This window comes from Pelodiscus sinensis, chromosome 12 (genome assembly GCF_052426305.1).
Source record: "Pelodiscus sinensis isolate ZL-2025 chromosome 12, ASM5242630v1, whole genome shotgun sequence".
NCBI classification, from domain to species: Eukaryota; Metazoa; Chordata; order Testudines; family Trionychidae; genus Pelodiscus; species Pelodiscus sinensis.
Window position 1 is genome coordinate 41272395 of NC_143063.1, and position 12583 is coordinate 41284977.

The 12583-nt window shown below is 48.2% G+C and overlaps 1 protein-coding gene across 1 annotated transcript; it reads right to left on the reverse strand.

The window, feature by feature from the left end:
• Positions 1–431: 431 nt before the first annotated feature.
• LOC142831140 (uncharacterized) lies at positions 432–2014 on the reverse strand. Its single transcript, XM_075940700.2, has 2 exons — positions 1404–2014; positions 432–1208 (listed from the first exon to the last, which is right to left on the reverse strand). The coding sequence occupies exons 1-2, from the start codon at positions 1951–1953 to the stop codon at positions 736–738; spliced, it is 1023 nt and encodes a 340-aa protein (XP_075796815.2). The 5' UTR covers positions 1954–2014; the 3' UTR covers positions 432–735.
• Positions 2015–12583: the final 10569 nt, after the last annotated feature.

Genomic DNA, 12583 nt, shown 5'->3' on the forward strand with positions numbered 1-12583 from the left:
CGCCCAGGTGTACCGGAACTCCTCCATGTGCCAGCGGCTGCAGGACGGGACCTTCTTCCCCGACCGCCACATCAGGGTCGGGGACGTGGACATGCCCGTCTGCCTGGTGGGGGATGCCGCCTACCCACTGCAGCCGTGGCTCATGAAGCCCTACACGGGGCACCTCAATCCCTCCCGCCAGGCCTTCAATAACAGGCTGAGCAGGGCCCGCATCGTGGTGGAGGGGGCCTTCGGGCGACTGAAAGCCCGCTTTCGATGCCTCCTCACCCGTCTGGACCTGGCCGAGCACAACATCCCTCCCGTGGTGGCGGCATGTTGTGTGCTCCACAATTTGTGTGAGCGGAAGGGGGAGGCTTTCTTGCCAGCCTGGATGGCTGAGGCTGACCGCATGGCTGGACACTACGGTCAGCCCCGCACCGCCGCCGTCCGGGAAGCCCAGCGGGGGGCCATCCGGATCCGGGAAGCCCTGCGGGAGAGCTTCCAGGTGGAGGAGGAGGAGGACTGACCTCTCCCTGCATGCCCCACCGGGGCCTTCTTCCACCCTACCCCCCCCTTCCCCTTTCCCCTCCCTATCTACTGTACAATAAAGACACCTGTTTTTCAAACAAAAACGTCTGTTTATTTCAGAGAACTGGGGTGGGGGAGGGAGGAATGAAGGTGGGAGAAGGGAGGGGGAAACCTGGGACGAGGGAGCTGGAAGGGGAGGGGAGGGAAGGGAGGAAGGGAAAGGAAAGCTCAGGGGTGGGAGTCCGGCTGCCTCTCCCGTCTCGCCACACTGCGGGTCCGGGGGCGTCGGTGGGGAATGGTTGTGGAGGGGGGGGCAGAGAGGACAGGGGGTGTGGAGGAAGCAGGAGCGGAAGCAGGAGCGGAAGCAGGAGGAGCAGGGGGAGCAGGGGGAGCAAGAGGGGGAGAAAGAGGGGGAGCAGGGGGAGCAAGAGGGGGAGCAGGGGGAGGAGGAAATGGAAAGCGGTCCAGCAGGCTCTGGAGGTGGCCTCGCAGGGCACGGCCCTGCTCCTCCAGGGCCTCCAGACTCCTCTGGCGCAGCCTGAGGTCCTCCTGGACCCAGTGGTCCTGGAGACGGAGCTGTCGGTCCAGGAACCGGAGATGCCGCCTCTGGTAGTCCTCCTGGTTCCTGGCTGTCCTGCTTGCCCGGGCGCGGGCGGCTGCTGCAGGCGGTGTGGTGCGCCCTGCAGGCCCCGGTGCTGCAGCTGTGGTGCAAGAAGACCAGCGGTCAATTACCCCAGGGGCCCAGGTGTGTGAAACCCAGCTCCCCTCTGCAAGGCCAGGGCCCCTGCAGGATCCCCAGCTGCTGCTCCGTGGTGGGCAAGGCCCAGGCGCACGGTCCCGGGGCTCCCTCTCGCCCCAGCCCCCAGTACACATAAGGGGAACACGAGGGTACTCACAGGTGGACGCCTCCCCGGCCTCTGATGATGCAGGCGAGCGGCTCTGTGGGGTGCCTCGGGGGTCCCGGGTCCTGGGCAGGCTGGCGGCAGGCTCCTGGCTCTCAGAGCCCTCCTCCTCCTCCTCGGTGTCCAGGAGCGGTCCCTCTGCCCCGGGGTCAATCACGTCCCGGGGGGCAGGGACGGCATGAGGCCCCAGGATGCGGTCCAGGGCATGGAAGTGGGGGCAGGCCTCCGGGTCAGCCCCTGGCAGGCAGGCCCGGGAGTAGGACTGCCGCAAGTCCTTAATTTTGCAGCGCACCTGCTCCCGGCTGCGCTGGTGGCCCCTGGCGGCCAGACTGGCAGCCATGCGTCCATAGACGGCCGCGTTCCGGTGGCTAGTGCGGAGATCGTGGACATTGGAGGCTTCCCCCCAAACCTCGATGAGGTCCACGATCTCCGCACTTGACCAGGCGGGCGCCCGCCTTTTGCGCCCCCGGGCAGGCTCCCGGGAGCCGCCAGGCTGGTCGTGGGGAGCAGTGGAGGGCTGGGAACCCTCGGATGGCTGGCTCATGGTGTGGCAGGTGCAGGCTGTGCAGGCACGGGTGCTTGCAGCCTTGCAACTGGCACAAAGTGAGTAGCCAGCCCATGGCCCTTTAAGGGCTCCGGGGCCGGGAGGGGGGCAATAGAGTTTCCCTGGCGTTGGCCAGAGTGGCCACCAGGGAAACCTGGGAAGCCTTAGCCTCCCACTAGTTCGAACTAAAGGGCTACACAGCCCTTAGTTCGAACTAGCTAGTTCGAACTAGGCGTTAGTCCTCGTAAAATGAGGTTTACCTAGTTCGAACTAAGCGCTCCGTTAGTTCGAATTAAGTTCGAACTAACGGAGCGCTAGTGTAGCGCCTAGGAAAGTTAGTTCGAACTAACGTCCGTTAGTTCGAACTAACTTTCTAGTGTAGACATACCCCCAGAGAACAGACCTGAGAGGAAACATTACATCTTGTCATATTTCATGGTGCACTACAGCGCATATCAAACAGACACCGGCTTTCCAATGAATAGCAATTGTGCTCTCCAGGTTTTTTGATAAAGATGGGATCAGCAAATATACAGATCATCAGTGGGATTTGAAATGGCAAACTCTGCTGCCAGGTGAGCACTTCAGCTTAGTTTTACTTCCCGAAGTGAAATTGTATTGACTCAGAGACATGCTGGCCCAGAATTTGGCTGCTGCCTTTGAGGGGGGTGATATTTGTTATTGCTAGTTACTCAAACATTTGACTAAACCTCTTTGGGTATGTCTACACTACAAAGTTAGTTCGAACTAACGGACGTTAGTTCGAACTAACTTTAATAGGTGCTACACTAGCGCTCCGCTAGTTCGAATTTGAATCGAACTAGCGGAGCGCTTAGTTCGAACTAGGTAAACCTCATTTTACGAGGACTAACGCCTAGTTCGAACTAGCTAGTTCGAACTAAGGGCTGTGTAGCCCTTTAGTTCGAACTAGTGGGAGGCTAGCCCTCCCCAGGTTTCCCTGGTGGCCACTCTGGCCAACACCAGGGAAACTCTATGCCCCCCTCCCGGCCCCGGACCCCTTAAAGGGGCACGGGCTGGCTACGGTGCCCGTGCCAGGTGCAAGCCTGCCAGCACCCAGCTAGCAGACCCTGCACCTGGCACGGCACAGAGCCACCCACCCGATGTCCCCCAGCCCTCCCCCTCTTCCCGGGACCAGGCTGGCGGCTCCCGGGAGCTTGCCCGGGACCGCAAGAGGCGGGCACCTTCCTGGGCTAGTGCGGACATCGTGGACCTCGTCCACGACCTCCGCACTAAGCACAGGAAAGTGGCCGTCTAGGGCAGGAGAGCTGCCAGCCTGGCCACCCAGGACCAGGTGTGCATGAAAATCAAGGGGGTCCACTGAGACCCCCGACACTGAGCCCTGAGCTTACAATGGCCGTCCTGGGTCAGACCAAAGGTCCATCTAGCCCAGTAGCCTGTCTGCCAACAGCGGCCAACCCTAGGGACCCTGGAGGGGATGGACCGAAGACAATGACCAAGCCATTTGTCTCGTGCCATCCCTCTCCAGCCTTCCACAAACTTTGGGCAGGGACTCCACTCCTACCCTCTGGCTAATAGGACTCCATGGACCCAACCTCCATGACTTGATCTCACTTCCCTTTAAACTCTGTTCTAGTTGTAGCCTTCACAGCCTCCTGCAGCAAGGAGTTCCACAGGTTAACTATTTGCTTTGTCAACAACAACAACAACTTTCTCTTACTAGTTTCAAGCCTGCTACCCATTCCTTTCCTTTGGTGTCCTCTAGTCCTTCTTGATGGGAACTCAGGAAGAACTTTTCTGAATGCACCCTCTCCACCCAACCCCTGCTTTTAGAGACCTCTATCCTGTCCCCCCTCCGTCTCCTCTTTTCTAAGCTGAACAGTCCCAGTCTCTGTAGCCTTTCTTCATCTGGGACCTGTTCCCAACCCCTGATCATGTTAGTTGCCCTCCCCTCTCCCAGCCTTTCTCTTCCCCTCTCCCACCTCCTTTTCCCAGTCTCCCCCAGTTTTGTTCAATAAAGACAGAGTCAATGTTGGAAGAAACGTTATCTTTATTTTGTACATCAATAAGAAGGGGGGCTAGGGAAGGGTAAGTGGAAGGAGGTGAGGGAGGAATGGGGTACATGCCCCCGATGGGGAGGACTGGGCTGGCTCTGCGGGCTTCTGGGGGTGGAAGCTCTCCTGCAGCCCCCCAATTGCCCCCTCTCCCCAGATGGCAGCCTGCGGCAAGTGCAGCCGGGCTGATGGCCGAGTGGTGTGATGTGCCCAGTGTGGGTACTCCGGGCACTCCAAGCCAGGACTTGTTTGCAAGCGGGGCACCCCTTAGAACTGTGTGTCCGGGGTGGGGGTCGGGACCCTTTAAGCGCAGCCCTCGGCTAGCCTGAGACAGCATCTCCACGCTCTAAGTCCTCCTCTGATGCCCTGCCAGCACTGCTTCCGGCCATCCTTAAGCCCTGTTCAGAGTCCACTCAATGTGGACTTACTAGTTCGAACTAGCAAAATGCTAGTTCGAACTAGTTTTTAGTTCTAGATGCGTTAGTTCGAACTAGCTTAGTTCGAATTAACTAATTCGAACTAAGTTAGTTCGAACTAGCGCTGTAGTGTAGACGTACCCTTTCAGACATAGGAGTTTCTTCTCATAGAATCATAGAATCATATAATAATAGGACTGGAAGGGACCTCAAGAGGTCATCGAGTCCAGCCCCCCGCCCTCAAGGCAGGATCAAGCTCCGTCTACACCATCCCTGACAGATGTCTATCTAACCTGTTCTTAAATATCTCCAGAGAGGGAGATTCCACCACCTCTCTTGGCAATTTATTCCACTATTTGACCACCCTGACAGTTAGGAATTTTTTCCTAATGTCCAATCTAAACCTCCCCTGCTGCACTTTAAGCCCATTACTCCTTGTCCTGTCCTCAGAAACCAAGAGGAACAAATTTTCTCCTTCCTCCTTGTGACACCCTTTTAGATATTTGAAAACCGCTATCATGTCCCCCCTTAATCTTCTTTTTTCCAAACTAAACAAGCCCAGTTCATGAAGCCTGGGTTCATAGGTCATGTTCTCCAGACCTTTAACCATTCTTGTAGCTCTTCTCTGTACCCTTTCCAATTTCTCCACATCTTTCTTGAAATGTGGCGCCCAGAACTGGACACAGTACTCCAGCTGAGGCCTAACTAGTGCAGAGTAGAGCGGCAGAATGACTTCACGAGTTTTGCTTACAACACACCTGTTGATACAACCTAGAATCATATTTGCTTTTTTTGCAACAGCATCACACTGTTGGCTCATATTCAACTTGTGGTCCACTATGACCGCTAGATCCCTTTCCGCCATGCTCCTTCCTAGACAGTCGCTTCCCATCTTGTATGTATGGAACTGATTGTTCCTTCCTAAGTGGAGCACTTTGCATTTCTCTTTATTAAACCTCATCTTTCCCTCCCTTTTATATGATGAGCAATGATATGTGTCCACATACATGTTCTAAGTTGGAGGGTGCAGTAGATATAAAATCATAGAACCATAGAATCATAGGACTGGAAGGGACATTGAGAGGTCATCTAGACCAGTACCCTGCATGCATGGCAGAACCAAGCACTGTCTAGACCATCTTTGTCAGGTCTAACCTCAGAGGTTAAGGAGAACAATTTTTCTCCCTCCTCCTTGTAACAGCATTTCATATCCTTTCTTTTTACCATATTAAACAAATCCAATTTTTTTAAACTTGCCTTATAGGTCAATTTTTTCTAGATGTTTAATTATTTTTGTTGCTCTTCTTTGGACCTTTTTCAATTTGTCCCCATCTTTCTTGAAATGTGGTGCCCAGAATGGGACACAATACTCCAGTTGAGGCCTAATCAGCAAGGAGTAGAGAGGAAGAATTACTTCTCATATCTATGTTTGTCTTTTTTTGCAACGGTGTTATATAGTTGACTGATATTTAATTTGGACCTATGGCCCCAAGTCCCTTTCTGCAGTACTCCTTCCTAGGCAATTATTTCCCATGTTGTATGTGTGCAACTGACTGTTCCTTCCTAACTGGAGTGCTTTGCATTTGTCCTTATTGAATTTCATCCTATTTATTTCAGTCTATTTCCCCAGTTTGTCCATGTAATTTTGAATCTTAATCCTGTCCTCCAAAGCACTTGCAACCCTTCTCAGCTTGGTATCAACTGCAAACTTTATAAGGGCACTCTCTATGCCATTATTTAAACCATTAATGAAGATATTGAACAGAACCAGACCCCAAACTGATCCCTCTGGGGTTCCACTTGTTATGACACAAATAATTGATAACTACTCCCTGGGAACATTTTTCCAAAAAGTGTTGGACCCCTCTTAAAGTAGCTTCATGTAGGTTGAATTTTCCTAGCTTGTCATGTGAGACAGTATCAAAAACTTTACTAATGTCAAGAGATGGCACATCTACTGCTTCCCCCATATCAAGGTGGCTTCTTACTCTGTCAAAACAAGCTGTCAGGTTGGTTTAACATGATTTGTTCTTGACAAATCCATGCTGACTGTTACTTACCACCTTATTATCTTCCAGATGTTTGCAAATGTATTGCTTAATTATTTGTACCATTACCTTTCCTGGCACAGAAGTTAAGATTCCAAGTCTGTAATTTCCCGAGTGATCCTTGATGGCCTCTATATTTGCCCTTTTCCAATCTTCTGGAATCTCTCCTGTATTCGATGACTAGTCAGAGATAGTTGCTAATGGATCAGATATTTCCTCAGTCAGCTCCTTGAGTATTCTAATGCATTTCATCAGGGGACTGAAAACATCTAACTTGTCTAAGTAATTTTCAACTTGCTGTTTTCTTGTTTTGGATCCTGTGACTCTCTCATTTTCACTGGCATCCATTATGTTAGCAGCCCAATCACCACCCAGCTTCTTGGTAAAAACCAAAATAAAGATGTCATTAAGCACCTCTGCCATTTCCACATTTTCTGTTATTATCCCCGCCATCAAGTAACAGTCATACTCTGTGATTGGTCTTCCTCTTGCTTCTAAAATATTTGGAGAATGTTTTCTTGTTGCCCTTTATGTCTGTGGGTATTTTCAGCTCGTTTTGTGCCTTGGCCTTTTTAATTTTTGCCCCCACATACTTGTGTTATTTGTTTATATTCATGCATTGTAATTTGACCTACTTTCCACTTTTTATAGGGCTCTTTTTTATATTTAAATCATTCAAGATCTTCTAGTTAAGCCAGGATGGTCTCTTGTCCTACTTCCTATGCAGTGGGATTACTGTCATACTATTATTTTATGTGTGCATCCCAAAAATCAGCACTAGAAGCTGCCTGGATTCTCACTTGCTTGAAAGTCTAGAATTCCTGTATGTGGGAATCAACTTGGTGCCATCAACTGAAGTTTGCACCAAAAGTTAGAAGACTGCATGTTGGAGGTGGTGACATGACCTCCAAGAAGAGAAGCGTTGCTGGCTATATATTGAGACAGCTACTTTTGACTGGGCCACACAACAATAGCTACTGGGAAGGGGGCTGCATCACAGCTTTCCTGGAATGAAGAAAGACATAGCTGATGCTAATTTACCCAAAGAGAAGAGAGGAAGTGGCTGCAAGCTGCCCACGTGAACTGGGTTTTCTTGGGAAACAGAAAATATGGACAGCCTGCCAGGGCAAGTTTTACAGCCTTCTGCTATAAACAACTCCACAGTGCAGGTAGGTGCTCGCTTAAAAGACACAAAACTGGAGCAGATACATTTTCTCCTGACCTCATCTGATTCCTGAAGCTCATGGAGGGAGGAGCAGGGTCGCAGCACGATATAGTGTCAGAAGACGCTTACAGATGGCTCACTCTACTTTTGGCTTTAGTGAGCCCACCATTTATTTACGTTCCCTATCTCCCTTTTTATTTAAGATCCCAATCCTTTAAGTGCCTATCTCAGTAAAAACCCTCAGTGTTCTCAGTGTTTGTGGGTAAGCTGCCGCGTCATGAGAGCAGGGTAGTAATTTTTGGCTTTTAACTGTCAGGTGAAAAAAAATTGCTGAACCTTCCCCCCACTGAAAAAAGTCATGAAAGGGAAAATGTCGGAATGACATTTAAGCAGCAGCAAGTTCCACAGGAAGGAAATGTGAAGAAACCAAGCTTTTCAGTCATTTGATTGAGGACACATACCCTGTCTTTTCCTGAGCTCCTCACTGTGACCGAGCCAAGAGATGATTGGCAATAATATACCCTCAGCCATGCATGCCTCATTCTATACTTTGTATAAACCCACAATACTTTCTTATAAGCATTAGAACTATCAATAGTAACTACTCTGAGGACAAAGGGACATCTGTTTGGGAATTTCTTAACAGTGGCTGTCTGGATGAGCTCCAGTTTAGCCATCTTCAGAGTGTGAGACAACCGATACCACTTAACACATGCTCAGGGGCAAAGTGGGGGGCACAAGGGAGTACATGTTCCCCAAATAGAGGGGTAAGGGGCCAGACAGCAGCCAGTGGGCAGCCTGGAGGGGGGCTAGCACCTGAAGCAGGGGTCTGGCATGCCTGAATTCACTGGCAGAGGTGAGGGAAGTGGAGCAGTGCAACCCCAGCTTGCTCTATTCTTCTGGTGCGCCACTTGGGGGAGGGGCAGGACTTCCTGTGCACTCATTGGTGGGCTGTGGAGCAAAGCCGCCAGGGGAACACAGCAAGCTGTGGCTGCATTGCTCTGCTATTCCTGTCACTGCCGGTGGGGGGGTGGGGATGGTGGAGGGGCAGACCCACGCTGCCTGGGCCCCTGGTCCTGCTAGTCCCCTAGACTGGAATGCTCTGGGCAGGGGTGGGTGGAGAAGAATAGAGGATGGTTGTCCCAGCCCTTGTCCAGGCTGGGGTGGGGTCATTGGGTTAGTGTCCTCCTGTATCCCCCTGACCAGTCACCCCTACACATGCTTTTTTCCCCAGTGTAAGAACCAAATAGTCACTCCATAGCCAATGAGTAAATAGCACCACTACACTGCTGTTGTAAGATAGCCATTAAGACTGATCCAACTCTGGAAGCAGTTTAATATGATGAAGTGAGGGCAATACCACTCTCACAGAAATAGGGAGGATGGCAACATGTTTGCTTATAAATAGATTGGGTATTGATTATGGGTTTGAGTCTTCCACTTTTTCTACCACTGTATCTCTGGAGAATGTTAAACAGAAGCTACTAGTCAGACATTTTAAAACCAGCATAAGCTGTACCCAAGAGTTTTAAAAGAACTGGCTGAGAAGCTTGCTGTACCGTGAAAGCTGATTATCACCATTTCTTGGAGCATTAGGAAAGTTCTAGAAGAATGGACCAAAGCTAATGTTTCTTACCAGTTTTAAAAATTGGTAAACAGGGTTACTCTGGTAATTGTAGGTCTCTCAGTTTGACATCCATCTGTGGAAAGTTACTACAGTAGCTCAGAGGTGGGGAACCTAAGGCCCAGGGGTTGGATGCAGCTCCTGGCTTGCCTAGATCTGGCCCCCAAGGCTCAGGGCTTCCCCTCCAAAAATTCCCCTCCAAAACTTCCCTGTCGGGCTGGAGCACAGAAAATCTACTAGTCTGAGCTCTGTAGGCCCTGGTACGTGAGGGGAATATGGGAAGTGTCTTTCTCCTTCTCAGCCAGGGGCCACGTCTCACGTGTGTGTGGCCCCCAATTGATTTTTCTGAGGGTTAGTGACCCCCGACCCCAAAAAAGTTTCCCCACCCCTGCAGTAGCTGATGCAGGGCTCCATTAATAAAGAAATAAAGGAGGGCAAGGTAATTAATGCAAATCACCATAGATATATGGAAAATACATCCTGTCAACCTATTTTCTGATGAGATTACAAATTTGGTTGACAATAATAGTATTAACTTTATACAGTTACAGACTTCTGTAAGGCATTTTACTACACATCATTCTGGGTGAAAACTACAATGACAGAATTAAAATGGCACACATAAAATGGATTAAAAGCTGTCTGATAGATCTCAAAATGTAATTGTAAGTGGGGAACCTTCACTGAGTGGGTTTGTTCCAGTGGGGTGCTGCAAGGATTGGTTCTTGGCTCTATGCCATTTAACATTTTTATCAATGGCCTGGAAAAAGGCAAAGTCATTACTGATGATGTTTTCAGATGGCACAAACATTGAGGGAAATGGTAAATAATGATGAAGACAGGTCACTGAGCCAACACTATCTGGATTGCTTGGTAAACTGGATACAAGTAAACAATATGCATATTAACTTGATTAAATGTATATATCTAGAAACAAAGAATGAAAGCCATACTTACATGGCTCCTTCTTACACAAAAAACCCCTCTTGCACAAGAGCCGTTTTCCCTCTTTTTTCCTGAAAAAACAGCTCCTGCGCAAGAGGGGGTTTTTGCGCAGGAAGGAGCCATGTAAACGGCTCCTTTTTGCAGAAAAGCTTCTTGTGCAAAAAGTGGCTGCTCATTCATTATGCAAATGAGGCTCGGCGAAATTCCATGCTTAGCCTCATTTGCATATTTCTTGCGCAAAACCAGCACATTGCAGACATAGCCCAAGTGTGCTCAGAACTATATATAATGAAGAAGGTGCAGTAACACAGTCTAGTTACTAGTCAAAACAAAAAACAGGACTATGTAGCACTTAAAAGACTAACAAGTGCTACATAGTCCTGTTTTTTGTTTCAGCTACACCAGACTAACACGGCTACATTTCTAGCACTAGTTACTAGTCAATTACTGATTTATTTAATCCAATTCATCTGATCACAAAAGTTCATGATTATATATATATATATATGTATTTGTTAGTCTCTAAGGTGTGACAGGACTACTTGTTATCTAATCAATGTTTTCCTTAGACATTAAGACCTTTTCCAGTGGTGTTTTTAATATTATGAACAAGCTCTTTGACAGTCTCACATTTCAGATGCAACCCAGAAACTTTAATTTCGCCCAGATTCTCTCTTGTCTGAGCTGAAAGTCTATGTGGGAAGCAGTTAGCATATTCTTTCCCAATTATGAATTTTGTATCTGACTCAGGTTCCTATTATTATGTGGTGCGTTTAACAAAAAGAAAAAAAATGTTCACATCCTAAGGGAGAATAAAATCCACTAATCCAATATGGGCTTGTGTGTTGGCTACCCACAGGGGTTGAGAATTGTCAGATTCCCATGCTTCAAACAGGATTAGAGATTAACAAACAGGATATTTATTTTGACTCAGATTTTTATTTAAGTCTTTTTTTCTAGTTACATAGCTAGATAATTGGACATCCAGCTAAAACTCTTTGACAAACACAAGCTCCAAAAATATTGTTAATCTTTAAAATCAATATTGCATTTAGGAAATTGCTCGCCTCCCTCTACGTTTGCGACTCTCAATTCATCCACATGCCATTTCACGAGCCATTTAACTACATAGCAAAAGACATTACTTTCTGTTAATCACTCATGAACAACTCATGCCACCCGTATATTAATTATTGTGCAAATTATGTTATCATTTCTATTTACTCATAGCAAGTTGAATGTTTGAAGGAAAATGTATCATAAAGAACACATATAATTAGGATCAAAGTGCTGGTTAAAAGGTGCTTGAGCACATCCAATTGATTATGTAATATATGGGTCTGCAAGAAATGGGCAATCATAATCTCGCCATTATGATCTAAGAACCAAATAGTTTCTGCATCCTCAATGATCTAAGAGGCAGACTGTTAAAATAACAAAATGAAGCTTCCCTCACTGAAGAATTTGATGGCTGGAAAAAGAGGTGATGGAAGTCAAACAATGGAGATGATGTTGTAATTTCGTAAAGCTGCTGTATTTGATTTTCCTTTATCTGTGTGAATTATCATGGCCAGGAACTTGTGTTTGAACTTTGCAGAGAGACTGAGCAACGCTGCTGGCCATGCCTGTCAATAGATAGCAGAGTTACTGTTGGCAACATGCATATCTGTATGCTACAGTTTTGTATTAATTACACGACAGATTGTGTGTTCACGTGATTAGTAAATGGTGAAATCTTTGGATCCGTCTGTGGCAAGAAGCCATCACAGGAAAAGAGTGGGTCTAGGAGATGTGGACACTGGGGATTCAGCTGTGGGCATGAGCTTACTTTTGTGGCAAAAACACAGCCTATTCCAGACAAGGAGGTTGCTCTAGTGTTCCTGAGAGGAGAGTTCGAGCCAGAGTTCTGATAATGTTAAGATTAGAGCAGAAACTCTCAGGCACAAGGGCATGGTATGCTTACCATTCATGAGCACCTCCTGCCAGCTGTAGCCCACATAAAACATGTGTTCTGTGGTGCAGCCCTCTAGTTAAGTCACACACAGACAAGTGCAAGAAGGAGCCCCTTCCAGGATAACAAAGCCCAACAATGAGCCATTAGATCTGGTCTCCCCTGTGAAATCCGGTGTTTTGCATACTTTTACTCTACCCTATACTGATTTCATGGAGCAGATGAACATTGCGGTATTGCCACTTTTACTTCTGCACTGCCTTCAGAGCTGGGTGGCTGGAAAGTGGCAACTGCTCTAACGGGCCCAGCTCTAAAGGCAGTGTAGTGCAGAAGTAAGGGTGGCCATACTGTACTACAACCTCCCCTCAGCCCTCTTTTAGGTCAGGATCATTTCAGGAGCAATACCATGAAATTTCAGCCTTTAATATTGGAAATAATGAAATTTATG

What these genes read in the sequence shown, in the direction of transcription:
- LOC142831140 (XM_075940700.2), bottom strand. Translation starts at nt 1,953, where the DNA reads ATGAGCCAGCCATCCGAGGGTTCCCAGCCCTCCACTGCTCCCCACGAC. An exon ending in GGCCGGGGAGGCGTCCACCT is followed by an intron (nt 1,209 to 1,403) that starts GTGAGTACCCTC and finishes CTTGCACCACAG; the next exon opens with CTGCAGCACCGGGGCCTGCA.